The sequence below is a fragment of the Schistocerca gregaria genome, chromosome X (genome assembly GCF_023897955.1).
Source record: "Schistocerca gregaria isolate iqSchGreg1 chromosome X, iqSchGreg1.2, whole genome shotgun sequence".
Taxonomy (NCBI): domain Eukaryota; kingdom Metazoa; phylum Arthropoda; class Insecta; order Orthoptera; family Acrididae; genus Schistocerca; species Schistocerca gregaria.
In genome coordinates this window covers 816,549,021-816,576,773 of record NC_064931.1, presented here as the reverse complement: position 1 = coordinate 816,576,773, position 27,753 = coordinate 816,549,021, and the positions used below count along the sequence as shown (strand labels likewise).

At 37.4% G+C, this 27,753-nt stretch overlaps 1 protein-coding gene across 1 annotated transcript in view; it reads left to right on the top strand.

Annotated features, from left to right (window-relative positions):
* The window catches only part of LOC126298335 (dynein axonemal heavy chain 5), a gene marked incomplete at its 5' end in the record, with an annotated part of 791,472 nt that overhangs the window by 128,866 nt on the left and 634,853 nt on the right, over positions 1-27,753 (top strand). Inside the window, 2 exons of the mRNA XM_049989632.1 lie at positions 13,680-13,886; positions 21,289-21,485. Coding sequence (XP_049845589.1) covers positions 13,680-13,886; positions 21,289-21,485 — 404 coding nt within the window. The remainder of the gene's footprint in view (positions 1-13,679; positions 13,887-21,288; positions 21,486-27,753) is intronic.

The window sequence follows — 27,753 nt, the reverse complement described above, 5'->3', positions numbered from 1 at the left end:
AACAATTAATGTATGAAGAAGGTGTAAAATTAAAAAGATATCGAGTTTATACACTACTGGCCATTAAAATTGCTACACCACGAAGATGACGTGCTACAGACGCGAAATTTAACCGACAGGAAGAAGATGCTGTGATATGCAAATGATTAGCTTTTCAGAGCATTCACACAAGGAAGGCGCCGGTCGCGACACCTACAACGTGCTGACATGAGGAAAGTTTCCAACCGATTTCTCATACACAAACAGCAGTAGACCGGCTTTGCCTGGTGAAACGTATTTGTGATGCCTCGTGTAAGGAGGACAAATGCATAACCTCACGATTCCCACTTTGATAAAGGTCGAATTGTAGCCTATTGCGACTGCGATTTACCGTATCGCGACATTGCTGCTCGCGTTGGTCGAGATCCAATGACTGTTAGCAGAACATGGAATCGGTGGGTTCAGGAGGGTAATACGGAACGCCGTGCTGGATCCCAACGGCCTCGTAGCACTAGCAGTCGAGATGACAGGCATCTTATCCGCATGTCTGTAACGGATCGTGCACCCACGTCTCGATCCCTGAGTCAACAGACGGGGACGTTTGCAAGATAACAACAATCTGCACGAACAGTTCGACGACATTTGCAGCAGCGTGGACTATCAGCTCGGAGACCGTGGCTGCGGTTACCCTTGACGCTCTATAACAGACAGGAGCGCCTGCAATGGTGTACTCAACGACGAACGTGGGTGCACAAATCGCAAAACGTCATTTTCTCTGATGAATCCAGGTTCTGTTTACAGCATCATGATGGTCGCATCCGTGTTTGGCGACATCGTGGTGAACGCACATTGGAAGCGTGTGTTCATCATCGCCATACTGGCGTATCACCCGGCGTGATGGTATGGGTGCCATTGGTTACACGTCTCGGTCACCTCTAGTTCGCATTTGACTGCACTTTGAACAGTGGACGCTACATTTCAGATGTGTTACGCCCCTTTTCTCTACCCTTCATTCGATCCCTGCAAAACCCTACATTTCAGCAGGATAATGCACGACCGCATGTTGCAGGTCCTGTACGGACTTTTCTGGATACAGAAAATGTTCGACTGCTGCCCTGGCCAGCACATTCTCCAGATCTCTCACCAACTGAAAACGTCTGGTCAGTGATTGCCGAGCAACTGGCTCGTCAAAATACGCCAGTCACTACTCTTGAAGAAGTGTGGCATCGTGTTGAAGCTGCATGGGCACCTGTACCTGTACACGGTATCCAAGGTCTGTTTGACTCAATGCCCAGGTGCATCAAGGCCATTATTACGGCCAGAGGTGGTTGTTTTGGGTACTAATTTCTCAGGATCTATGCACCCAAATTGCGTGAAAATATAATCACATGTCAGTACTAGTATAATATATTTGTCCAACGAATACCCGTTTATCATCTGCATTTCTTCTTGGTGAAGCAATTTTAATGGGTGTGTGTGTCTGTAACTTGCCATGACATCCAATTTTAACACGCCTCGGATGCCTGGCAGTTTAGTATTTGTTTATGTCAGTGCCAAATAAATCAGTCTAGCATAACATACAAGAAAATTTAATTCAGAGAAACGTATCATATGAAAATCATGTGTCCGAATATGTAAGAAGTGCCTGTCTCACACCATTCATTTAATAGCTGTAACAGCAAAAAACGCGGTTCACCTTTACAACCTCGTAATTTAAATGATATAAAATTATAATATCTTGATTGAGAACACATGTCTGAACACTAGGGTCATGATATTTCTTTCAGTCGTTTCCGCCTACATTTGGGAAAGTCAGTTTTTCTACTGTTTCCTTCTTAGTGGAGGGCTTTTCTGTTTCTGTTGTGCATTACTTAACTACCTGTAGTTTGTCGGTTCTGTCTGTGAACTCGCATACTGTATCTGATTAGTTATTGGCAGTATGGTCGTCCTGTGACTGTGGGCCTTTACCTGGCTGGATTGTTTTCTGCAGTTGGCCAGGACGTGCAACACTTCCACGTGGTCGAAAAACTGCAAAGTATCCTGCACTAAACACTAAGCACAACTCGAAATTTGTAGAATTCCTTGTCATTTTCGGGAGTCTTCGTTTTCACACTGTCTTATTCTTCGAAAGTTATCTGAGAACATATATTTAAAAAGAAAACTACTTGTTGTAAACAGAACTATGGACTGAAGGAGAGGTGGTGTGAGGAAATTAATTACAATGTATTAGTTTAAAAAGTATGTTATTTAAAAAAATTTTAAACTGTGTATGTAAGAAAATAAATAAAACATTATTTAACATAAATATATTATATTAAAATTTTCTTTTTTAATTTATTCTCTCTTTCTTGAAATGTTTCAGAAATGTATATAAGTATAAAGTTAACACTTAAATAATTTTTTAAGTTTATTCATTCATTTACATAGAAGCAATTATTAATAATTACAAATTTTCAGTAAACAATCTATGTTCTGCATGATATGTAAGATTTTTTTACCATAGATAATTATATAAGTAAGTGTATCACTTTTTGTGTAGTTATAACATTTTTTTCTAAGTGTCATATTAATGACATAAATTGGGTAATTAGTTATACAACTAAATGGATTAATATCAAAATATGATTTTAGTAAATTAATGCTATTAAAATCAAGAAATGCATCGTATGCTTTAAGAAAATTATTTGTCGGATTAATATTCCACATGTCTTGAGGAAAAAACTCATTTTTACTATTTTTTAAATATATATTCTGTAGTTTAACATGATCAAGTAATGATGAATCAACTAATTGATTGTTTCTTTAGACTTGTCTAAAATACAACAAAAACAAAATATGGCATATCAAATTCTATAGAGTTATAGTAAATTGTTATAGCTAGTTCGAACTTGGGATTTTTAAAAATATATTCACTTTGTTGAAGTTCATAATTTGGTTCATATTTAACAGGTATATGAATTTCCATAGATTCTATTACTATTTTTCCTTCTTTAGGAAGTGTATCTTTTATTTTAACACCAACATCACGTTTATCGAACCTATATAAAATTGCATCTACCGAAATTGAACTATGAGTAAAAATTACAGTTAAGTTTCCTTCAAGCGTAATTTCTTTATAATCTTTAAAAAACCACCAAGCATTGATAATGGATAAAGTACTTCATTTTTTTACTATATATTTTTCCTGTATTATGAATATGTCCATCTGAACCTATTTTGTCAGTAAAAGAGAAAGTTAAATGTAGTAAAACTGTTGATAAAATAAAAGGATGTTCAATTCTTAATAATATATTATGTCCTTTTTATCATTATAAAGTCAAACAATTTAGTTACATAAATATCAATTTTTCGTTTGATTTTCAATCATAAATTGGAAAATCGATACCATCATTTCAATAATACTAAATTTCCTGTATAATTTTACATTACTTGAATGAAGCCAACCATCACAAATATTTATTTCAATTTCTGTATCTTTGTTAGGAACATTTAAATTATTTTCAGTTTTTTCATTAACAGGAAATGAACAAAACTGAAACGTTCATTTTTATTCGTATTTTATTATGGAAAAATTTATTAAGATATTAACATATTTCTAAAATAACTGTTACAGTAGCACCATTAAAGTCAATTAAATTATCGTTTTCATCAGTATGGTAACTTCTAAATCTTGAAAATTCTGTTAAAACTAGGAACATTCATTGGATAATTTGGTTCATAAATTATTGGTCCAATAATATTAGTTTTTTATGAAAATCATCACTATGTTTTATATACGTTCCATCAGTAAGATTAAAATGTATATTAATTTATTCAAAAGGAATAATCTTAGGAACTTTTTTAAAGACAGATTTTTCATTAGCTTGAACAATATGATTATTAAAACCAAGTAAACTTCCAATATTATCTTCTATATCCACATATATTTTACATCACATTCAATAAGAATTCCGTTTAAAATTTTTTAGTGTGTATTAGATTTTTCAAATGTATAATTTTTTTAAATTTTTGAAATATATTGAACTACAGGTATTTCTATTATTTCTCTATCACAATAAAGTTTATTATTTTTGTTGTAATAATTGGTGTTAATAAAGTTGAATAAAAACCAACTAATTAAAAATTAGTATAATTATCACATATTGGAACAGGTAATCGTTTTCTAAGTATAGAAGATTTATCAATAACCAACTCATTTACTACTGAAAAATTATGATAAATGAAAAATTAAAATAATGAATGCAAAATTATTAATAAATTAACAATTATTAATAAATGAAAAATACTAATTAAAGGAAATAACACTAATAAATGACATTTATAAATAAATGAAAAATATTAACTAAAAAATTATTAATAAGTGAAAATATTATTGATAAATGAAAAAAAATTATTAATAAATGAACAAAACAGATTAGGAACCTGAAGTAAGAATTCCAGAACATAAGTTATAATACAAATATGGTAATGTTCTACCAAATTCTATAAGATGTGCAATAATTGGACCAAGTGGATATGGTAAAAGAAAATTAACGATTGATAATTTTATTTTAGCTACAGAATGGTTACATTGGAATAAAGTTAAACAGTTGTATGTCTATTCAAAAAGTTTAAAACCACCAAACTACCAAGAATGTATAAAACAATGTAAAAAATTGAAGACAAAATTATAAACATATTGTTAGTTTTATTAAAAAAAAATGAAGAAATTATTCCATTAGATGAATGTGAAAATAATTCAGTTGTTGTATTTGATAATTTCATTTTAGAAAATCAACATATTGTTCTAAATAATTTTACTAGAGGTAGACACAAAGATATATATTGCTTTTATTTAGCTCAACCTTATTAAAAAATACCAAAACACTTAGTTAGAGACAATTTAATTTTTTAAAATATTTTTCAACAAGATGTTGCAAATTTAAATCATATTTATCATGTGTTTGTTTATTGACTATTAAAGTTTGGTAATTTTATGAATTCTGTAGTAAATCTTCAAACGAAGATTTTGGTTTTTAACAATAGATATAGCCAGAAAACCGAATGAAGGTAAGTTTAGAAATAAAATACAACATTTTTAACAATATAAACATTAATATTAAACCTAAATATAAATTTTAAAATAAATACAAACATAAATACAAATATTAAAATAAACAAATATAAACATAAATATAAATATAAACATAATAATGTAGAATATAATGATGATAAATTAATAATTGGTAAAAAAGCATACGAAGGTACGTATGGTTTAATGAGACTTTTAACGGAAAAACAAATTACTATGGATGATTTAAAGTAAAATTATCATATGATTTTTCTGCACGGCAATATTTACAAAATTTAGATTTTACAGAAAACTCTTGTTGAACTTGCTCCATTTATATATTAAAAATTTCAGATTTTTGAAAATGTAAATTTTTATTACTTTTAAAATTTATATATTCAATTAATGAAAATGATAATAATATGATTCTTCACCATAATATGCTCGTTCACATTATATTCTTCTTCATATTCATCACCAAATGTACCAATAATAGCAACTATTTTAATTCTCCCTCATTCTTTATGTTTAATAATATATCTACAAAGTGTCAATTTTTCTTTTTCTCTTAACCATACATCGATACATTTTAATGAAAAATATGATTGCAATTTGTTTTAACAAATTATTATTTTAATCACTTAAACAAATAGGACAATCAATATCTTTTTCAGATTGCTCAATTAGTCCATAAGTTTCTTATAGTTTAGTTTAGCCAGCCAGAGTGCATTGCAGTTCTAGGCACTACAGTCTTGAACCGACCAACCATTATGGTTCGAATCCTGCTTGGGCATGGATGTGTGTGATGTCCATAGGTTAGGTAGGTTTAATTAGTTCTAAGTTCTAGGCGACTGATGACCTCAGAAGTTAAGTTGCATAGTGCTCACAGCCATTTAGTTTTGTTTGCATTTCGTTTAGGTTCTCCATTTATAAGAAATAAAAATTATTACATTTATAAAAAATTTAAAAAATAATTGTCAATGAGTCATTTATCAACAAGTTCTAAATTCAAATTTTTTAAAAATATATTGAATACAAACTACAAATTTATTTTTGTAGAACTAATAGAAAATTTTCTATACAAATGGAAACTACTTTAATCAAGAAGCTCAACAATATAAGTATTTCTAAAAAAATTAAAAAGTAAATGAGCTAGAGAAAATTGTTTTAAAGAATATTATGAACTGTGAATATTTATGTACTAGATATGGAGAACAACTTTGTCTAGAACTCAATACTGATTTTAAAGTTATTTTACAAAATAGATATTCTAAATTAATTGATGATTTTGATTTTGAAATAATTAAAAGAGAACAATTGAAACTGAAATATAAAGGAATGAAAAATTTCTCAATCTAATTTTTTTAAATGAACTTCTGTTTTAACTAATACATTTTATTTATTAATGTACCTTCACAATGTGATTTTTTAAACTAATTTTCTTTGTTATCTAATTTAATTTATTTACTTATGTTCAGAGTATAAAAGTTTTAAAAAACTTACTTTTCCTAACTAACACATATTATCATGTTAAAATCGTATTGTAAATTAAATAAATCGTTAGGTTATTATTACTAGTTGTTTTATTATAAAAAACAAGTATTTAGTTAATGTTCTAAAATAGGTTGATTTAATTAAAATATACAAATTTTAAAAAATCTGTTTTACTTATAAAAGATAATATTTAGTTTAATTTTATCTTAGTGTGTCTGAACATACAAAATATATCTACTATTTATGCAGTAAATAAAAGTGATAATAAACACGAAGTGCAGTTAAAGCTTGCTTCAACAAGTGATTAGAATGTTGGCAGAGTCCCAGAATAGTATCTAAACCTCACTGGTACGCTTAAAACCTTCTAATAAATGAAAAGTGCTAATTTGCTTTTGTTGTATAATATTACTTTTATTGTGTTAAGCTGTTTTCGTTTTACAAGGCCATCTTCAGACGTTTACACAATAAAAGTAATACTTTATGACAAAAGTAAACTAGCGCTTTTCATTTATCATAATGTTGTTCTACGAAGAATTGACGGACGATTCAGAGTTCCACTCCTTTAAGTAAACACAAGTGTTTGCCAACTCATAAATACTGAGATCAACATATTAAAACACGAGAAGTCATGAGTAGATTCTCGTACTATATCCAGTATTAGTTCCAGAAATGTAACTGAAAGAAGTTTAAGTTCATTTTTTTTGCACTTTTCATTCTCTGCCCTGAGGGGACAGAGCGGGCTGTCTTAGGGTTTGCTATTTGCCCTTTTCAGCCATGGGTTTATACAATTTATTTTTAAATTTTTTTTTACATTTGTCTTGCTACATAGTGCAATTTTCGTTTTGGTCATTATTAATTACAGAGATCTTTAGATATTTTAAACAATTACAAAGGTTTTTAGATATTTTAACATTTAGAGTGTGATTTTAACATTTATAATTATAGTTTAGCAGTTTTGTGATATTTTAACAATTAAAATGATGTTTAAAATAATTTCTGTTAATAATACATTACAGTTACGATTTTTTTATTAATTTCAGGTTTGTTTTACAATGCATTTGTTCTTGTCGTTAATATTTAACAATTACAGATATCTTGTAGTATGTGTAAGTACTTATATTACTATACATATGCATTTGTCTTACATTTCTTATTTGGTGTACAGAGCGAGGGAGAGGGAGTGGAGGGAGTTGGGTTGGCGGGGGAGTGGGAGTAGAGGGAGTAGTTTTAGGTGTATTTTGGTGGTTCCTTGCGGGCCACGTTCTTGTGTACTTGGTGGTGTTAGTGTTTCATTCTTGGGTCCTTTCGTCTAGGTGTGCAGGGATGGTGGTGTTTGTTGTTAGTGGTGATAGGATTGGGGCGAGATCGGGGTACGTCTTTGCTGTGTTGTGGGCGATTGTGTGGGAGGGTGTTGTGTACTTGAATTTGGGCTTCCTTTGGTTCTGTGGTTGACTGTGACTAGGTCCACCATGTCCGGTCTTTTGTTTAAGATGTGGTTTCCGTAACTGGCTCTCATTTTGACCAACCTTGTTTGTAGTGTCTCTATTCTGGATGTCTCATATACTTCATTGCTTGGTGTTAGAAATGGTAGCCTTGAGATACTTCGTATTAGTCTGCATTCTGTGCTGAACAGTCTTTTTGCAGTCGGTGCATGTATGCCTCCCAGGGTGGCTGCAGCAGACTCTAGCACTGGTTGGATGAAAGTTTTGTAGGTGTGTATTGCTGTTTGAGTATTACAGCCATGGAAGCGTCCTTGCACTTGTATTATAAATTTCAATGCCTCACATCATCAAACGTCCACGAAATGTGAAAGTTCCAGCCAGCTCTGAATGTTTATGTCCCCCTGGCACAGAATTTTTTATAAATGTGAACGAATATTATACTATTTGCACGATTGTTTGCTGCTCAAAATCTATCCCCTTTACAAGCCTGAAAATGCACGGACAACTCGCCAGTATGTAATGTGAGAACAAATGCGTACAGGCTGGCCGCCACAAGCAGAATGACCTGGAGCGCCAGCTCGCTCGTACTTTTGAGACCTCGCTCAACCCACCAAAATGCATAATGTACTTAAAATACGGAAAGTGGACAACCATTTAGAAAATAAATATGCTAGCAATTTGACATCTGATTTAAATAAAAGCTAATATGATTGATTAGGTGCTACAATGAAACATCTAATTACTCTTGAATTTTGAAATATTTCATTGTATCCATATTCTGTTCCATTACGAACGCCGCTACGTTTGGAGACAGCTCTTTCATCCATGTGGTGGTACCAAACCCTACTGTCTTCTCATCACTACGTCAGACCATTGTAAAAGCCAGCTGCCGTCCACACAACCCCCTTGGGCAGTGACTAGCAGCTAGCAGGGTCAGCCATGCCATATCCCCTCGTCTAGGCCAATACTTTAAATTCCAATGACTTCAATAACTTCAGGTTGGTGACAGCTTGACGGCATATGTGTTACTTTGTGCACTACCTGTTCTGGGTTCCCTGCACACACAGTTATGGTGTAGTACCATAACATGCACATCACTGTGCAATTAAAATGGCATGGCAGCTGGAAGCATACTGTAAATCTGGAAAACTTTCTGACACTTTTAGCACTTGTTGTAACATTACCTTATACAAATATGTACTGCAACCTTAAATTTGCGTACAAATAACATTTTATAACTTTTATGCTTTCATTTTTATAGCAGTTCAGTTTTATGTCAATGACGTATTCATATCAGGATAATATTGTGACATGAAATCTAAGACAGGAAAAGCAAAGTTAAGTTCATCTTTCAGAAAGATAAGCTGACCTAATGTTTCTTTACGACACAACTGTAATTTTGTTAAAAAATTTCGCAGTTTTATAAGTTTATCCACAAACAGAAATAGGTTCACCACAAAATTTACCAATTTGGTAGGTTTTATTTTTCTAGTTTTCCTAAAACTGAAATAATTATAGGCCCATCCTCACTGAAACAAAGGAAGGATAAAAATGTAAACTTCATTAAGCAAAGTAATTAAAGATAACTTTAACACATTTACTTACCCATCTGTTCAGTGGCACCATATGAGAAAAAACAGGTCACAACACTTACATTTAACACAATATCCTCTAAACAAGGTAGTAGTTCAAACTGTTAGACACTTATAAGTTCAATGGTGTGGGGAAAAACAAAGTCATGACACATTTGAAAGATTATTATGATTATTATGTTACATTTAAAAACAAAATTATAACACAAAATATGAAATATTTTATTTTGTTGATGGTGTACAGCAATGGGCCAAAAATTGGTTTTAGGTTACTTTAGTCAAATAGTACCGTTACCCGTTTCGAACCTTTCACAATTCAGCGTCCGATGATGAACTGTGAAACATTTTCATGCTTTGAACAAAACAAATGATACATTCGCTTTCTGTGAGTTGTGTAAAACTGATGAACTGTGAAAAATTCGGAAACTGTAACGGTGTTTTTTGAACAAACGAATCTAAAACCAATTTTCTGCTGGTTGCTGCACACCATCAACAATTGACTTCACATAACACCTACGCTCCCCAACCATGTCTTTATTTGACAAAATAGCAAAATATCTTTTTACTAAACTATTCACAAACGTACCTATTTCATTAATGTTAATTGTTTTCGATAATTTTAATTACTACGCTCGTGTCTACAGATAAATGTGTTGTCACAAAGTTACCCCTGACATCTATGGAAATCACTCTGTTCATTTCCCGGTGTGAGAAGAAAATTTTTAAAAAATTTAGCTCGTATAGAGAATGCTCTACACATAGCACCTACTTACATCAACCTATCTTCAATACTTGAACTTTCCATCACAAATAGCAGCACTGTGGAAGGAGACACTGCAGCAGATGTTCATGTTGAAAGTTGCCTCGAGTAACACAGTCTAAGAATGTAAACCTGGAATGCACTTTTATCACCAAGTCACCAGTTTGCCCAGTATTAGGCTACTGTAAAACTCAGGTACGTGGGAAAGTATGATTCTTAATAACAAAACGTCTGAATGGTCCAAATGCAATGTCGAGTCCAGCCGTTGTGAATTGGTGCCAGCTTTTTTCCCCAATACTGCACAGATCTGGAACGAAGGCCACTGACGTCAACGACATAAAACATGTTCAGGCTACCAAGGAACTGATAAGCTGCAATCGCAGGCTTTCGGACGACGATGAGATTCACATAGCGATTTCCCAGGACCAGGGAGCGGATTTCGTCGAGGAACTGTGCTATTGCTAGAACGTTCATCTCGTTGTTTGCAGAGTCTTGCGGACTGTGTTGGAAAATAGTTTTACATATCTGAATCAGTTTGAAGTCTAGTGTAGCATTCACTCACAGCAACTTGGCCTGCCATAATAATGTTTAACACATTTTTGAAGTCCCCTAGTAATTGCTGCACCTCTTGTGCATGACATTTACCGGAGGTCCTGAACACATGTGTAGTAAACTGCTGGTCCACCTTGGGGATGGGATAAACCGGCCAATTAAAACCAATACCGGTATTTTAGTTCTGAATGACCGGTAGTTTTGGGCATTTGTTTGGTCTCGGTTATAACAGATGTTTCTTGTTTTTTACTAATAACCGAGTAAAAAGCCGAAACATCAATTAACGCTAGCGGCAGTGTTAAAATTTTTCGTTTTTAAATAAACCTTCTTTTAAAAAAGGAAGTGATTTTTATTCGTGAAATTTGTATTGGTTTGAGATATTGCGTTATTGTAGAAAATGAGGAAAAGAGAGCACTGCTATTTTAATAACAACGCCGACAGAAAACAGCAACAAACAGATGGCATAAGAATTGGTACAGTGTTCCTGAGACAATGTTTCTGTTAGGCTTAGGCGTCTAGGTGCATTGTACAAGACTTAATCCCACATGGTCTATACGATAATTGGTCGCTGTCATCGCAAACATCAGTTTGTAACGGCCCTCACACCTTCTCGTCTGTACTGTACCGTACTGATGACTACCGAGTCAATGTTTACTGAATAATTTCGAAAGAATCTCTGCAGAAAAATTACAAAATTTGCTCAGCGTGCTATTTAAAATACCTCTTTAGTAAAGTTAAGGAAACGATCGCCTTCTTAATTTACACGCTATAATTTTGTATGTAAAATATGAAAAAAGTCCAGAAGGCTTTTGTTGTTTAGCTCCTGAATAATACCACCAATGACATTTGATTTAGCAAAGAATACAATCGCTAACCAGATAATAACTGAACAAGTGCAGTGTCTCTTGACCGTGACCTATCTAATAAAGAGGCTATCAGAATCCGAAGACATTGCACACAGTCAATGACCGTTGTAATTTCACTCATTTCACATCAACATCAGTGCCATTGTGCTCCGTAACTTCTCTTTCAAGGCTCCACTTTACTGGAACACTGCAGCAACTACAGTTTACACAGGAACAATTACCAGTAGTGTTTTCACCTACAAACCTGAAAACTTTACGCGTTCTAAGTGTTGTTTCTTTGCAAGAATGTTTTGCAGTGTCTGAATCTAGATTTATTGTTAAAACTCTTTGATAGAAACAGTACTGTATTATACAAACTATGCATAAACCCAGAGGCTTTCAAGAGCACTAAACAAATCATGTTTTACTAAATTCAGCTGTGAGATCAGGAAACTAATTTACTGCTGACTCTGGGTACTTTATTTCGTAGCGACTAGATTTTAGCTACCTTGCTATCCGTTTGTTACTGCTCTTATAAATGCTAGAGAAAGACTACTCACAATCTAGATTTATGTAATGCTGTTTCTTTAATTTAATGTGTAAAGATGTTAATGTGAACAAGTTTAACACCGTACAGGTGGATACTTTGACTTTATGAAATTCTGATACTAAATATTGAGCTGGCAGAAATGTATATTCTTTCAGTAATGTTCTGAACAAACTGCAGCTTATCACTAACATTCAGAACCAAAATCGTATTATACAAACCCTGAACTGAGTAGCGCCATTCTTTGTTTATTGTTGTGACTATTGCTTTCATATGTAATGAAGTGCCATTCAGTAATATCTGTTAAGTATGAGGTCAGAAATTAATGCAGTTTGACTCATTACATGTCTCCAAGAAGAATCTGTACAATTAACAGTGTATTTTTATGAGGTGATCCACTCTAGTCAACATAAACGTCTCTTTCTCCTGTATCCATAGTTTAGGTTTCATTGCCTACATTTTTCCGAGATAATGATGCTATTTTTGACATGAATTCTGTTCATACTTAACAATGATTCTGAATAAGATGGCTGCTAAATAACAAACGATGTAACCTTCTACTTCATATTTTCCCAGAAACAGTTATTATCAAACGGAAATTCACTTTTAAGGATAAATAAAACTCAAAGTTCTTGCCTTGGTTCCTGCCTATACTTTAAAGCAATGCTCACTTAACGATTTCTAAAATTAAAGCTTTGTCTGCCATTTCTATGAAATAAAAGTAAGGGGATTGTGGTAACAGTAATAGATAAAAAACTTAACATTTCAATCATAGTATGCAATAAAAGTAGAATGTAGCTGGTCTCCTGTCTGTGTCTACATAATATGCCTTTACCTGCTTGTAGCTCTTGAAAACTGACAAATTATCACGAAAAACAGGGTTCTTTAACCTCAGTTTTCAAACTGACTATCAGTAAGGCCAAAATAGTGGTATGACTTCCGATTACAACACAATTTTTGAGCAGAGTTTTAAAACATTAGCATCAACAGGAGAATAGTGTTGACTTTTTGTAGTATTTAACCAGTTATGACTTTTTGAGAAAAGAAGTGAACAGTGGATGGAATTTTACTTCATTTGCACATTTAATTTAGTATTTTAATTCTATGTATCTGCAAACTAAGAGGGTCAAAATTTTTCAATCTTCCTTCGATTTCTGCGTTTATCTCAGGAAGTAACAGGAATAAAAAACGGAAACTCGATTATTTCAGTAACCGATTGTTTTGAACGGTTCTAACACTCAGATTAAACCGGCATGAAAAACAAGGATATAACCGAAAACGAGTTGTTTCAGCAATAACCCTAGTCCACTGTCCCGGAGTTAGTGAAATTCGGTGAAAGAGTAGTCCAATGAGTACTGCGAGCAGCCTTTTCTCCTCTGCGTCGTATTAGTAAAGGCAAAATCATTAATCGGTTGCAGGCCTGGGTGGTGGAGGAGGGTTTGTCGCGCACGCTGTTGACACTGAACGAGGAGCCGGCGGGGCTGGCGGTGAACCTGGACAACCGCGTGCGCCTCGTGCTGCGAGAGGCCGACTGCCTCGCCAAGATGGACGTGCCGCTGCCCGTCGTCACACAGACGCTGCTGGCCAACACCAAGTACTTCACGCTGGTCAACGACTCGCTGCAGGTCTGTCGCTGCACTTAGCTACCTAGTTATGTATTCCGCGACTCACTTTGCTCAATACACTGTGGTTTGTTGTTGTTGTGGTCTTCAGTCCTAAGACTGGTTTGATGCAGCTCCCCATGCTACTCTATCCTGTGCAAGCTTCTTCATCTCCCAGTACCTACTGCAGCCTTCATCCTTCTGAATCTGCTTAGTGTATTCATCTCTTGGTCTCCTACGATTTTTACCCTCCACGCTGCCCTCCAGTACCAAATTGTGCCACAAACTCCTCTTCTCCCCAATTCTATTCAATACCTCCTCATTAGTTATGTGATCTACCCATCTAATCTTCAGCATTCTTCTGTAGTACCACATTTCGAAAACTTCTGTTCTCTTCTTGTCTAAACTGTTTATCGTCCATGTTTCACTTCCACACATCGCTACACTCCATACAAATACTTTCAGAAACAATTTCCTGGCACTTAAATCTATACTCGATGTTAAATTTCTCTTCGTCAGAAACGCTTTCCTTGCATTGTCAGTCTACATTTTATATCCTCTCTACTTCGACCATCATCAGTTATTTTGCTCCCCAAATAGCAAAACACCTTTACTACTTTAAGTGTCTCATTTCCTAATCTAATTCCCTTAGCATCAACCGATTTAATTTGACTACATTCCATTATCCTCGTTTTGCTTTTGTTGATGTTCATCTTATACCCTCCTTTCAAGACATTGTCCATTCCGTTCAACTGCTCTTACAAGTCCTTTGCTGTCTCTGACAGCCGGCCAGGGTGGCCGAGCGGTTCTAGGCGCTACATTCTGGAACTGCACGATGTGTGTGATGTCCTTAGGTTAGCTAGGTTTAAGTAGTTCTAAGTTCTAGAGGACTGATGACCTTAGAAGTTAAGTCCCATAGTGCTCAGAGCCATTTGAACCATTTGTCTCTGACAGAATTACAATGTCATCGGAAAACCTGAAAGTTTTTGTTTCCTCTCCATGGATTTTAATACCTACTCTGAACTTTTCTTTTGTTTCCTTTACTGCTTACTCAATATACAGATATAACATCGGGTAGAGGCTACAACCCTGTCTCACTCCCTTCCCAACCACTGCTTCCCTTTCATGTCCCTCGACTCTTATAACTGCCATCTGGTTTCTGTACAAATTGTACAGAATTGCCTTTCGCTCCCTGTATTTTACCCCTGCCACCTTCAGAATTTGAAAGAGAGTATTCCAGTCAACATAGTCAAAAGCTTTCTCTAAGTCTACAAATGCTAGAAACGTAGGTTTGCCTTTCCTTAATCTTTCTTCTAAGATAAGTCCTAGGGTCAGTATTTCCTCACGTATTCCAACATTTCTACGGAATCAAATCTGAACTTCCCCGAAGTCAGCTTCTACCAGTTTTTCCATTCGTCTGTAAAGAATTCGCGTTAGTATTTTGTAGCTGTGACTTATTAAACTGATAGTTCGGTAATTGTGGTTGGAAAATGGACATGTCGTTTGGCTAGGGCCTCCCGTCAGGTAGAGCGCTCGCCTGGTGCAAGTCTTTTGAGTTGACGCCACTTCGGTGACTGGCGCGTCGATGAAGATGAGGTGGTGATGATAGTGATGGTGATGAAGACAACACAACACCCAGTCCCCCAGCGGAGAAAATCCCCGACCAAGCCGGGAATCGAACCTGGGCCCCTTGGCATGACAGTCCATCGTGCTGACCATTTCTTTTTTTTATTTTCTTAATTCGTTTTATTTTGTTCGTTATAGTACTTTGTAATTGTTTGGGGCAGACGTCGAATGACAACTGTACAAGTTCACTCTCTGACACGCCGAGCCACCGTGCCGGCTACCACTCACAAGGGAACCTCCCCATTGCACCCGTCTCAGATTTAGTTACAAGATGGCACAGTGGATAGGCCTTGAAAAAAACACAGATCAATCGAGAAAACAGGAAGAAGATGTGTGGAACAATGAAAAAAATAAGCAAAATATACAAACTGAGTAGTCCATGCGCAAGATACGCAACATACAGGATAATGTGAGCTCAGGAGCGCCGTGGTCCCGTGGTTAGCGTGAGCAGCTGCGGAACAAGGAGCCCTAGGTTCAAGTCTCCCCTCGAGTGTAAGGTTTACTTTCTTTATTTTCGCAAAGTTGTGATCTGTCCGTTAGTTCATTGATGTCTCTGTACACTGTAATAAGTTTAGTGTCTGTGTTTTCCGACCGCACCGCAAAACCGTACGATTAGTACACGATAGGACGTGCCTCTCCAATGGGATCCGAAAACGTCTGATCGCAAGGTCATAGGTCAACCTATTTCTCCACAGGAAAACACGTCTGATATATTCTATACGACACTGGTGACGGCATGTGCGTCACATGACAGGAATATGTTGTCGACCCACCTAACTTGTACACTTGGCGAATGGTAAAAAAATTCTACCTTGCCCGATTTGGGTTTTTTATGAATGTGATAATCACCCCCAAAAAAAGTGATCGCATCGGACGGAGGGAAAGATAACAATTGTCTGAACATAAAAAATTAAAATTTACACTCGAGGGAAGACTTGAACCAAGGGCCCCTCTTTCCGCAGCTGCTCAGGCTAACCACGGGACCAAGGCGCTCCTAATCTCAGAAATTCCTTGTTGCCTGTCTGTCGCATGCACCACTTAGTTGGTATATATATATTTTTTTTTCATAGTTCCACACAACTTCTTCCTGTTTTCTCCATTGATCTGTGTTCAGTTTTTCAAGGCCTATCCACTGTGCCAACTTATAACTAAATCTGAGAGGGGTGCGATGGGGAGGTTCCCTTGTCAGCTATCGGGGCGGACAATGCACTACGGTGGCAGAAGTCATGGGATAGCGCACGGACACAGACGGCGGTAGTATAGCGTAAGCAAGGTACGAAAGAGCAGTGCATTGGCGGAACTGTCATTTGTACTCAGGTGATTCACGTGCAAAAGGTTTACAATTTGATTATGGCCGGTCGATGGGAATTAATAGACTCTAAACGCGGGATGGTAGTTGGAGGTAGACACATAGGATACTGAAATTCGGAAAGCGTTAGGGAATTCAGTATTCCGAGGAACACAGTGTCAAGAGTGTGTCGAGAATACTAACTTTGAGGCATTATATCTCACCACGGACAGCGCAGGAACGGTTGTGTTCGACTACTGTAAAACCATTTGCAGTCGACCAACTATTGAACTTCTATGGATGACAAAGCGTCATGCCACCCAGACCGCGCGACATAAATCAAAAGAACATTTATGGGACATAATCGAGAGATCTGTTCGTGCACAAAATCCTGCACCGGCAACACTTTCGCATTATGGATGGCTATAGCGGCAGTCCCACGGGCCTGCCAACGACTTTTTAAGTTCATGCCATAGCGTTGCTGCACTACGTAGTGCAAAACGAGGTCCTTACAAGATATTAGGGAGTATCCCATGACTTTTGTCACCTCAGTGTATATCGTAATGCACGGAATCAATAGTTTACAGAATATTAGCTTAATTCCTACTTAGGTATAGCTGATCTTGATGATTTACAGATGATTTCAAATAACGGAAGACAATATTTGCTTTAGTAACATGGCTAAGTAGGTAACATCTGCGTGACAAGCAAGCTACGAGTTTCCGTATAAAAATTCTTCTACGAAATAGAAAGAGTTGCCCAGAAGAAACTTTCACAGTTTATTTTCATATTAAGCTTTGCTATGTCATCCACACTGTATCGTTGGATAAACGGTCAAAGATTTTGGTAGCAGGATTATTCACCCCTCTCTGAACCAAAGTAAAGTTTAATGAAGGTAATATTTTCTTGTGCTATTGTAATTTAGGATGTAATTAAAACCTTCTGAAATCAAATAAATTATTTACAGCAAAGTTAATGATAGAAAATGTGACCTGTCGCTCTGTAGTTAAAATACTTAACTGCTTAAACGGTAGTTTACAATGTGAACGAGAGTAGCTCCGCAAATTTTTTCACATGTGAAAAAGTGGCTGACCTTTTTTCGATTAGCTCTAAATTTTAGTGTTTAAAATGTGTTCTTTTTTCACTTTCTCATAAATATGTACACTTAAAATTAGGGTAGATTTCACGTTACTTACTAACCCCTGCTCGTATTTTAAAATTATCACCATACAGCTGGTGCACATAAATACTGGTACGAGACATAGTGCCTTGCATCAATTTAACCTGTTTCACTAATACTGAAAAATTATGTTTCCCAACACTTCAGTATTTTTTTAAACTCTCAGTCTAGATTTTTCATGGGTGCGATGTGAAACAAGTATGAAATCGTGGAAACTGCAATCATAATACAGTAGATGGCGAACATGATATCATTTAAAATATTCAACGAGTCTGTAATCCTAAAATATATACAATTGTGCATTTGCAGAAAACATGTCAAGCGATTGTTCTAAAAAAAAAATTACATTTTCCTCTGTTGTCGTATGTGTATTGTGACTGATTATCATACTTGCGTTATTTGCAAAGAGAACTGATTCTCCTTGGTGCATGTTGCACGAAAGGCCATTGCCACATGAGAGATACAGCAGGGGATCTTATATTGAACTTTTTGGAAATTCATTTCGATTCCCACCCCACACCCAGTGGGAGGACAATATCCCCTATCTACAACTGACAGACTATGAAGTATAGCTTTCTGCATTATTATTCTTAATAATGAAGTGAGTCACATTATATCTCTACCCCTAAATTTATAAAACCGAAGTTTTGGTAACAAAGTTTGATTTACGCTGGTCACAGGAGATACAAAATGGTGGTGTTTTGTTATTTAATCTTGGTAAATTTCTATGAATCTATACAGAGCATTATGAGTACCTACTCTGAAACCCAGATTCTTATTTACTAGGTGTGTTATTGATGGCTCTGAGCACTATGGGAGTTAACTTCTGAGGTCATCAGTCCCCTAGAACTTAGAGTTACTTAAACCAAACTAACCTAAGGACATCACACACATCCATGCCCGAGGCAGGATTCGAAACTGCGACCGTAGCGGTCGCGCGCTTCCAAACTGTAGCGCCTGGAACCGCTTGGCCACCCCGGCCGGCTAAGTGTGTTATTATTACCGAAATGGTGCACATTTCTAGAGTACCTTACCTTTTTTGAAAAATTATGTCAGCAGTGAAACAGGTCTGTAATCATTGACAACTGTTACCATACGTATACAGGTATTTTACAAATTAAAATTTGGTTGCGACAGCTACCAAATTTCAGACTTCATAACCAGTTGATAGACGTACCGGCGAGCTGCCTACGAAATCCAGCTGCCGTGTGCCAAAATACTTCTGGCACAGCATCCTGCATTACAGTGAGTCTGCTACGGAGGTGGGCCAGATTGCCGTCGCACAAAATTACACTTCCGTCGTCACCTATATGAACGGTTCGACGTTACGTAATGGTTTTCTGCTAAGTAGTTGTGCTCTGCACAACATTCTATACGAGCAAATCAGTTGCGACTTTACCTAAATTAGCTCGCACCTAAGGTAATTGACCAAAGTGCGGCTTTGTTTAAAAAGAACACCTCGATAATGTCGTAGGGTCGAGCCACACACATCTGCTTCCATGCCCAGCGTTAACTCGCTGCAAATAACTTGTATCTGTGATACTGCAGTCAAATTATCGATGCATTGACTTGAATAGCGAATTAATAAGTTAAACACATATGTTACTTAACAATTGTTCTATTCTAGTGTCTAATTGATATAGACGACAGAGAAATATACAACAAAGAAATGTATTGATTAATGTTTACTCACGATGCACATTACAGGTGTAGGTGTTCTAATACTGTTACTGTATGCACCTCTTAACATTGTCCATAGCGACATTTGAGTCAAGCCCTGGGGATTAAACCTTGCTGATCATTAATAATTTATGTCTTTTCCATTTTAGAGATGTTTTCACTGCAAATAACAGCGCCACACCTACAGCCATGAGCAGGGTTCCCTTCATTTCTCAGAAAATTGTCACGTCTCCTCTTGTTTCTCACAGGTCCTCAGAATTCCTGCGAACTTAGAACCTTTGTCCAGTGTCTACAGTAAGCTGCAAAAATCGTGCATGGAACACATCGCATGTATTGCCAGAGATTGAATTTACATGGGAGTCAGTAGTATAGCGCCTCTATGTTGTGAAGGTTCAAATGGTTCTCAGCCCTATGGGACTTAACATCTGAGGTCATCAGTCTCCTAGACTTAGAACTACTTAAACCTAACTAACCTAAGGACATCACAAACATCCATAACCCGAGGCAGGATTCGAACCTACGACCGAAACAGCAGCGTGGTTCCGGACTGAAGCACCTAGAATCGCTCGGCCACAACGGCCGGCTGTTGTGAAGGGACAACAATTATTACAAGTTGCAGTGCACTCACTAACATTCTGAAGAATACTTCTGAATTCTCCATTACTTTACACATTCGGTTAGCTATTTCACTTATTGCAGTCGACGCCACATTGGGAGACTCGCATGCCGGTGATGAGGATGAAGTGATGATGAGAACACCACAACACCCAGTCCACGAGGGGAGAAAATCTCCTACCTGGCCGGAAATCGAACCCGGACCCATTGCAAGGGAGGCACGCACGTAACCACTCAGCTAAGCAGGCAGACTAGATAGGAATGATCTTGCAGTATTCGCTGCGTACTTTGAATTCGTTTAAACTTGCAGTGTATATTCGCAGGAACCCTCCTCACATGATGGATGGCCTTTCGGGGGCCCCAGTGTCCAATAATGTGACGTGTTTGAGCAATTACTTTTCTAACAGCTTCAGAAAGGGTTCCAATGGCTCCAAGCACTATGGGACTTAACATCTGACGTCATCAGTCCCTTAGACTTAGAACTACGTAAACCTAACTAACCTAAGGACACCACACACATGCATTCCCGAGGCAGGATTCGAACCTGCGACCGTAGCAGCTGCGCGGTTCCGGACTGAAGTGCCTAGAACCGCTCGGCCACAGCGGCCAGCTTTCTACCACCTCGTTGACAGCTTGTCAAAGAAGGTCCAAGCGAGTTCAGTTGCACGAAATGGAGCAACACGATATTGAATGTCAACCAGCAGCAGATTTTAATTTTACAGATGTGCACTTGTAAGAAATGCTGCCTTTATTTTAAGTATTAATTTGATTTTCTTTTTCAGCTATACCTACACGTTTCGCTGTTCGCTGGAGTCTTCATTTAGAACTTTAGTGATACTTAACATCTAATTTTTCACTAAGTTCTGTATTGTTAGTATACTGTCATATGTGCTCAGATGTAACTTGGGTTGTGCTAAATCAAAACAAAGCAAAAGAAAAAATAAACGCTGCTGCTTTTCATTGAGTGAAAGAATGTAGCTTCTGTAAAGTGTCAAAGCATAATCAACTATCAATACGACTCAAGACTGTTTTTCCAGATGCTTTTGAATCAGTTCACGATAGCAGTGCAACGTGTGAAGCTGGAAGTTCGGCCGTTGTTCCTACCGCAGTTGGTTCGTCTGACAAACCTGCTGGCTCCCGGACTCAACAGCATCACATGGACCAACCCAGAGTGGAAGAATTTCTGTAATAGCACTTCGGAAGCAATAAGAAACTTCGATATTCTCGTTACAAGGTGTGTGTTGTGTTCTTTGATATACTTGTTTTAATCTCCTGAAGTTACCTTCATTTACGGTTTACGTTGTAAGACAAGGCAAGACTAAATACGCCCATTCTGTTGACGCCACCTATCTCAATTAATATATTATGTGTGCAGTTATTAAGATCCGTTGCCCTAATAAACTTGAATTTCCGTTGAAATGAAGTAGAGGTATTAAGTTACTGCGTGTCACACTACTCATTCTTCACCTTTACTTCACATAAAACCACGTGACATTAAATATTGGTTTTGTTTTCACGCTTTTAAGTCCAATGCAAATTGTTCACATGTGTCTTTCAGCTACAGTTTCATCTGTTATTTTGACAGCTCAGAGAATCATCGTGTGTATTGATCTACTCCACAAAACTTTGAAGACACTATTCAGAACGACTATCCAGTGTATATGGGAAATCAAACGATGCACACATAATGAAGAAATGAGTCAAAAAATTATGTAACATTTAGTATACAAAATAATATTTCTGGAGTTATCGCCCCTTCTCTGTAGCTCACAAACAAATCGGAAGAACTTACAGATAATTATATCGTACGTACGATGATCCTATCATAAATATTTTATGGAGCTGTCTTGCCTAAACGAAGTGTACGTTGGTCCAAAAATGAACAAAAGGTTTCAGTAGTGAAGCAAGCAAAAGAGGCCGTAAATTTGGAAACATCGCTCTTCCCCAACTCTTGACTAGCGGAACTGCTTAGCATAAATCCCTGAGCGAATATGGGACAATTTTCTTTGCCACTTGGCCGCAAGATACCAGCAGGAGAAAAATCACACTGACGCGAATGAATGCTGCAGCTTTCTGTTTTACCGGATTACTATGGGAACACACCCAAGAGGAATTAGTACTTGAAATACTGAGGAAAAATAGACCTGCCTGTATTCTAGACCTATTATTAGTAGACTAAAAGCTTAGATACAAATAAAGCAGGTTTTTATTACAAAAGATACATTACATCGATTTTTAACGGGGAAAATTTCGTTGGTTGTTATTGAAGGTACATGGTCAGCCAGTAGGCTAGCTGTGTAAAGGAGGCAGGCGCTCGATTTCAAGTTAAGTTGCAACTATTTTTTTTTCTCTTACTTGCCGTAAGACACACGTACGATATAGACTGCATCCTCTATTCCGATTATGTTCAATTAGCTTTCCGCAGTAGATACGAAAGTATTTACCCTGTAAATCAACCATGGTCACTTGCGGTGCCAAGTACGACAAAACTGGCGGTAACATTTGCTGTTACCCATACGTGTGGGATGAGTCTGATTTCTACAAATAATAATAATAATAATACATATTTTTTTTTAATTTCAGTCTAGCAGAAGGTGGTTCATGGTGTGGGTTCCTGTAGTCATGTCCTAGTTCATGAACCACGGGCAATGTATGAGTGGCCAAGCAAGTGGTTCCGACAGTCGGGATACCACTTACTTTGGAATAAGGCTGGGTATCTCTGACATTCTGAGTCGTGGTCACCTTTGTCCTCATACGGCAAAGACTACCAAATCCACCGGTTATTCCCACAACCGTTAGGGGTAAAACTCAATGGGACTCGGGGCAAGTAAGGCTAGCAACCTGCTTCCCCGATACTTTAAATATGATGCTGGCAACAATCAGAGCAAAATGCCTCGGACCTTTGGAGGTGACGGAGTCCCACCTCTAACTGACAAACCAGGGAATCCTAAGATACGACTTGGCAAACAAATGGTAATGAGATGGGGAGCTATTAATATCAATGGGGGCTACTCTGGGAAGAAGGTAGAGCTGGCAGAGGCTGCACTAACATGGGGCTGGACGTTTTAGCTGTTAGTGACATTCGGGTAAGGGGTGAGAAAGAAGAGGAAGTGGGAGAATACAAGGTCTACCTGTCAGGAGTCAAAGCAGGAATAGCACAATGGGGAAAGAAATGGAACCCAGCGTAGTTGCAGTAAGGTATGTAAACGAACGACTGATGTGGATAGATTTGACAGTGTCTAGCAAGAAAATTAGGATTGTGTCAGTATATTCGCATTGTGAAGGGACAGATCAAGATAAGATGGATAGTTTTTATGAGGCACTCAGTGATGTAGTTGTTAGAGTAAAGGACAAGGACAGTGTTCTGCTCATGGGTGATTTTAATGCTAGGACTGGAAATCGACTAGGATTGGAAATCGAACAGAAGGGTATGAAAAGGTTATGGGTAAATTTGGAGAGGATATGGAGGCCAACAGGGACGGGAAACAACTCTTGGATTTCTGTGCCAGTATGGGCTTAGTAATCACAAACTCCTTTTTTAAACATAAGAACATTCACCGGTATACTTGGGAAGGCATGGGAACCAGATCTGTCATTGACTATATAATAAAAGGTCAGGAATTCAGGAAGGCTGTGAGGGACACACGTGTATTCAAGGGATTCTTTGATGACACTGATCATTATTTAATCTGCAGTGAAATTGGGATTGTGAGGCCGAAAGTGCAGGAGGTCAGGTCCATATGTAGGAGGAAAAGAGTGGAGAAACTTCAGGATATGGAAATCAGGCACAAGTACATAACAGCGATCTCAGAAAGGTACCAGTTATTTGAATGTAGTCAATTACAGTCATTGGAAAAGGAATGGACAAGGTACAGGGACACAGTACTAGAAGTGGCTAAAGAATGTCTTGGAACAGTAGTGTGTAAAAGTAGAATAAAGCAAACAGCTTGGTGGAATGACACAGTCAAGGCAGCCTGTAAAAGGAAAAAGATTGCGTATCAAAAATGGCTACATACTAGAACTCAGGTAGACAGAGAAAGTTATGTTGAAGAAAGAAACAAAGCCAAACAGATAATTGAAGCATCCAAGAAGAAATCTTGGAAACAGGTAGGAGACTATGGGTCAAGCTGCTGGGAAACCATTCTGGAGTGTAATTAGCAGTCTTTGAAAGGGAGGTAAGAAGGAAATGACAAGTATTTTGGACAGGTCAGGTAAACTGCTGGTGAATCCTGTGGATGCCTTGGGCAGATGGAGGGAATATTTTGAAGAGTTGCTCAATGTAGGTGAAAATACGATCAGCAATGTTTCATATATCGGGGTAGAATGGGATAGGAATGAAGACGGAAATAGGATCACATTTGAGGAAGTGGAGAAAATGGTCAATAGATTGCAGTGCAATAAAGCAGCTGGGGTGGATGAAATTAAGTCGGAACTCATCAAATACAGTGGAACATCAGGTCTTAAATGGCTACACAGGATAATTGAAGTGGCCTGGGGGTCGAGACAGGTTCCATTAGACTGGACAACAGAAGTAATCACACCAATCTTTAAATATGGAAACAGAAAGGATTGTAACTACAGAGGTATCTCTTTAATCAGCGTTGTGGGTAAAATCTTCTCAGGTATTGTTGAAAGGAAAGTGCGAGTATTAGTTGAGGACCAGTTGGATGAAAATCAGTGTGGGTTTAAGCCTTTTAGAGGTTGTCAGGACCAGATCTTTAGCTTACGGCAAATAATGGAGAAGTATTATGATTGGAACAGGGAACTGTATCGATGCTTTATAGATCTAGAAAAGGCATATGACCGGGTTCCTAGGAGGAAGTTATTGTCTGTTCTACGAGATTATGGAATAGGACGCAAACTTTTGCAAGCAATTAAAAGTCTTTACATGGATAGTCAGGCAGCAGTAAGATTTGACGTTAATTTGAGCTCATGGTTCAGAGTAGTTTCAGGGGTAAGACAATTCTGCAACCTGTCTCCATTGTTGTTCATATTATTTATAGATCATATGTTGAAAACAATGGACTGGCTGGGTGAGATGAAGATATGTGAACACAAAATAAGCAGTCATGCATATGCGGATGACTTAGTTGTGATGGCAGATTCGATTGAAATTTTGCAAAGTAATATTTCTGAGCTTGATCAGAAATGTAAGGACTATGGTATGAAGATTAGCATCTCCAAAACGAAAGTAATGTCAGTGGGAAAGAGATATAAACGGATTGAGTGACAAATAGGAGGAACAAAGTTAAAACAGGTGGACAGTTTCAAGTACTTAGGATGCATAGTCTCACAGGATGGCAACATAGTGAAAGAACTGGAAGCGAGGTGTAACAAAGCTAATGCAGTGAGCGCTCAGCTACGATCTACTCTCTTCTGCAAGAAGGAAGTCAGTACCAAGACTAAGTTATCTGTGCACCGTTCAATCTTTCGACCAACTTTGTTGTATGGGAGCGAAAGCTGGGTGGATTCAGGTTACCTTATCAACAAAGTTGAGGTTACGGATATGAAAGTAGCTAGGATGATTGCAGGTACTAGTAGATGGGAACAATGGCAGGAGGGTGTCCACAATGAGGGAATCAGAGAAAAACTGGGACTGGACTCTATAGATGTAGCAGTCAGGGCGAACAAGCTTAGATGGTGGGGTCATGTTACACTCATGGGAGAAGCAAGGTTTCCCAAGAGACTCATGGGTTCAGTAATAGAGGGTAGGAGGAGTCGGGGCAGACCAAGGAGAAGGTACCTGGACTCGGTTAAGAATGATGTTGAAGTAATAGGTTTAACATCAGAAGGGGCACCAATGTTTGCACTGAATAGGGGATCATGGAGAAATTTTATAAGGGGGCAATGCTCCAGCCTGAGCCCTGAAAGGCATAATCAGTCTTAAATGATGACGACGATGATGATGATGGTCTAGCAGAAGGGCGAAGATTATCTGAAGCTGATTATTCAGTTAACATATCAGCAGCAGCACGCATGATGTTTCCTAATGCTTACATATGAGCCACAACATTATGACTACTGTGCACCACGAGACCGAGTGCAATGTCGTGTGCTGTAGGTACGTGACGTGGTAAGGAAAGTACACTGGCTTCCAGCATTAAAGCAACAAACTGCTATTTCCATGCCCTGTGTCTAATTCACGACATAATCACAAAAACTGTCGACAGATGTTACGATCGTGTTCTGCACAGAACATGGCAATCCGATCAACGTGAAGCAAAGGAAGCATTGTATCATGTGTGAGATAGAGGCGAACGAGTGTGTGGGACTTCACTGCTAGTAGCGCCATGTCACTTTAACGCATCTATACGTAGCGCGCATGTATGCACCACAATTAAGTATGAAATTAAAAATTAAAATTTATGTTTATAACTTTGTTATAATATAGTGTTATAATGTTCCAAATACCAAGTCTTTATGTTCTAGACTTAATAGTTTACGTAAAAATACCATTTTAAGAGAAAAATAAGTGGCGCTAAATGAAGAAGCTAGAAAGCCAGAATTTGGTCAGATTGTGCAGTTAGAGCTCATAAGTAGCGCAGGTTTCTGAAACCATATAACAAAACTTAACGCTGGAATCCACGTTTTTACGAAAAATCAAAGACGCTAAATAATCGACTTAGAAACATGAAAATTTGTTTTATGTTTCAGTTCACCCGAAAAAAATAACTGAAAGACCACTTTAAGCTTCCTCTCGTAGGTTTTGTTTAATTAAAGAAAAAACCAATTTTGTAACTAAAATGTACTCAATTGTTGTAGATTAAGTACCTGTGATTTTTAATGATAGAGAATATTGGTTAAAATGGGCCATAAAACATACCAAGTGATAGCGCTATACTAAATCTAAGAGTAGTAGTATTAATAACAGGCGCTATAAGTTCTGGTAAAGATATGGTTCAGAAGTAACGATCTACCTTTAGCTCCACTACAAAAATTCTAGAAGGCAAAGTTTTCATTCTAGCAAGCTGCAACTTTTTCGGTGATTTCAAAAAACTCAACTGTATATAAGCAAAAATTAAGAAGTTTCTGAATTCATTTGTCACAATGTTATTAAAGATTATGTGCCCGTGATAGCGGTCGCTCGGAGGCTGCTGCAGTATGCAGATAGCCGTAGACAACAGATGTTCTCTCGGCCGTCCACTCCGGCACCTATATAAATACCGCCCAAGAGACAGTAGAGAAGGTTCACTTCGCAGTCAGCTACTGTGAGATCCACGTGTGTTAAAGCCGTATTGCGCTCTGCCTCGGATGACGTCAGAGCCGAACTGTGTCAAAGCGCGTATTTTGCGGTAAAAACGGATAGTGAACTCGCGAGGACTGCACACCGTCCTGGATCGCTTAGAATTCGCCATAGTAAATGTTAGTGTGCCGTCCGTGTGAATTACCAATTCCGCGTGGCAAGTGGTGACAATTTTCCTCTTTTATGGCGAGCATTAATTTTGAACATTTAGTGCAAACTTTCATTGAGTAATTTTAGTCAGGGTGAAAGACAAAATCTG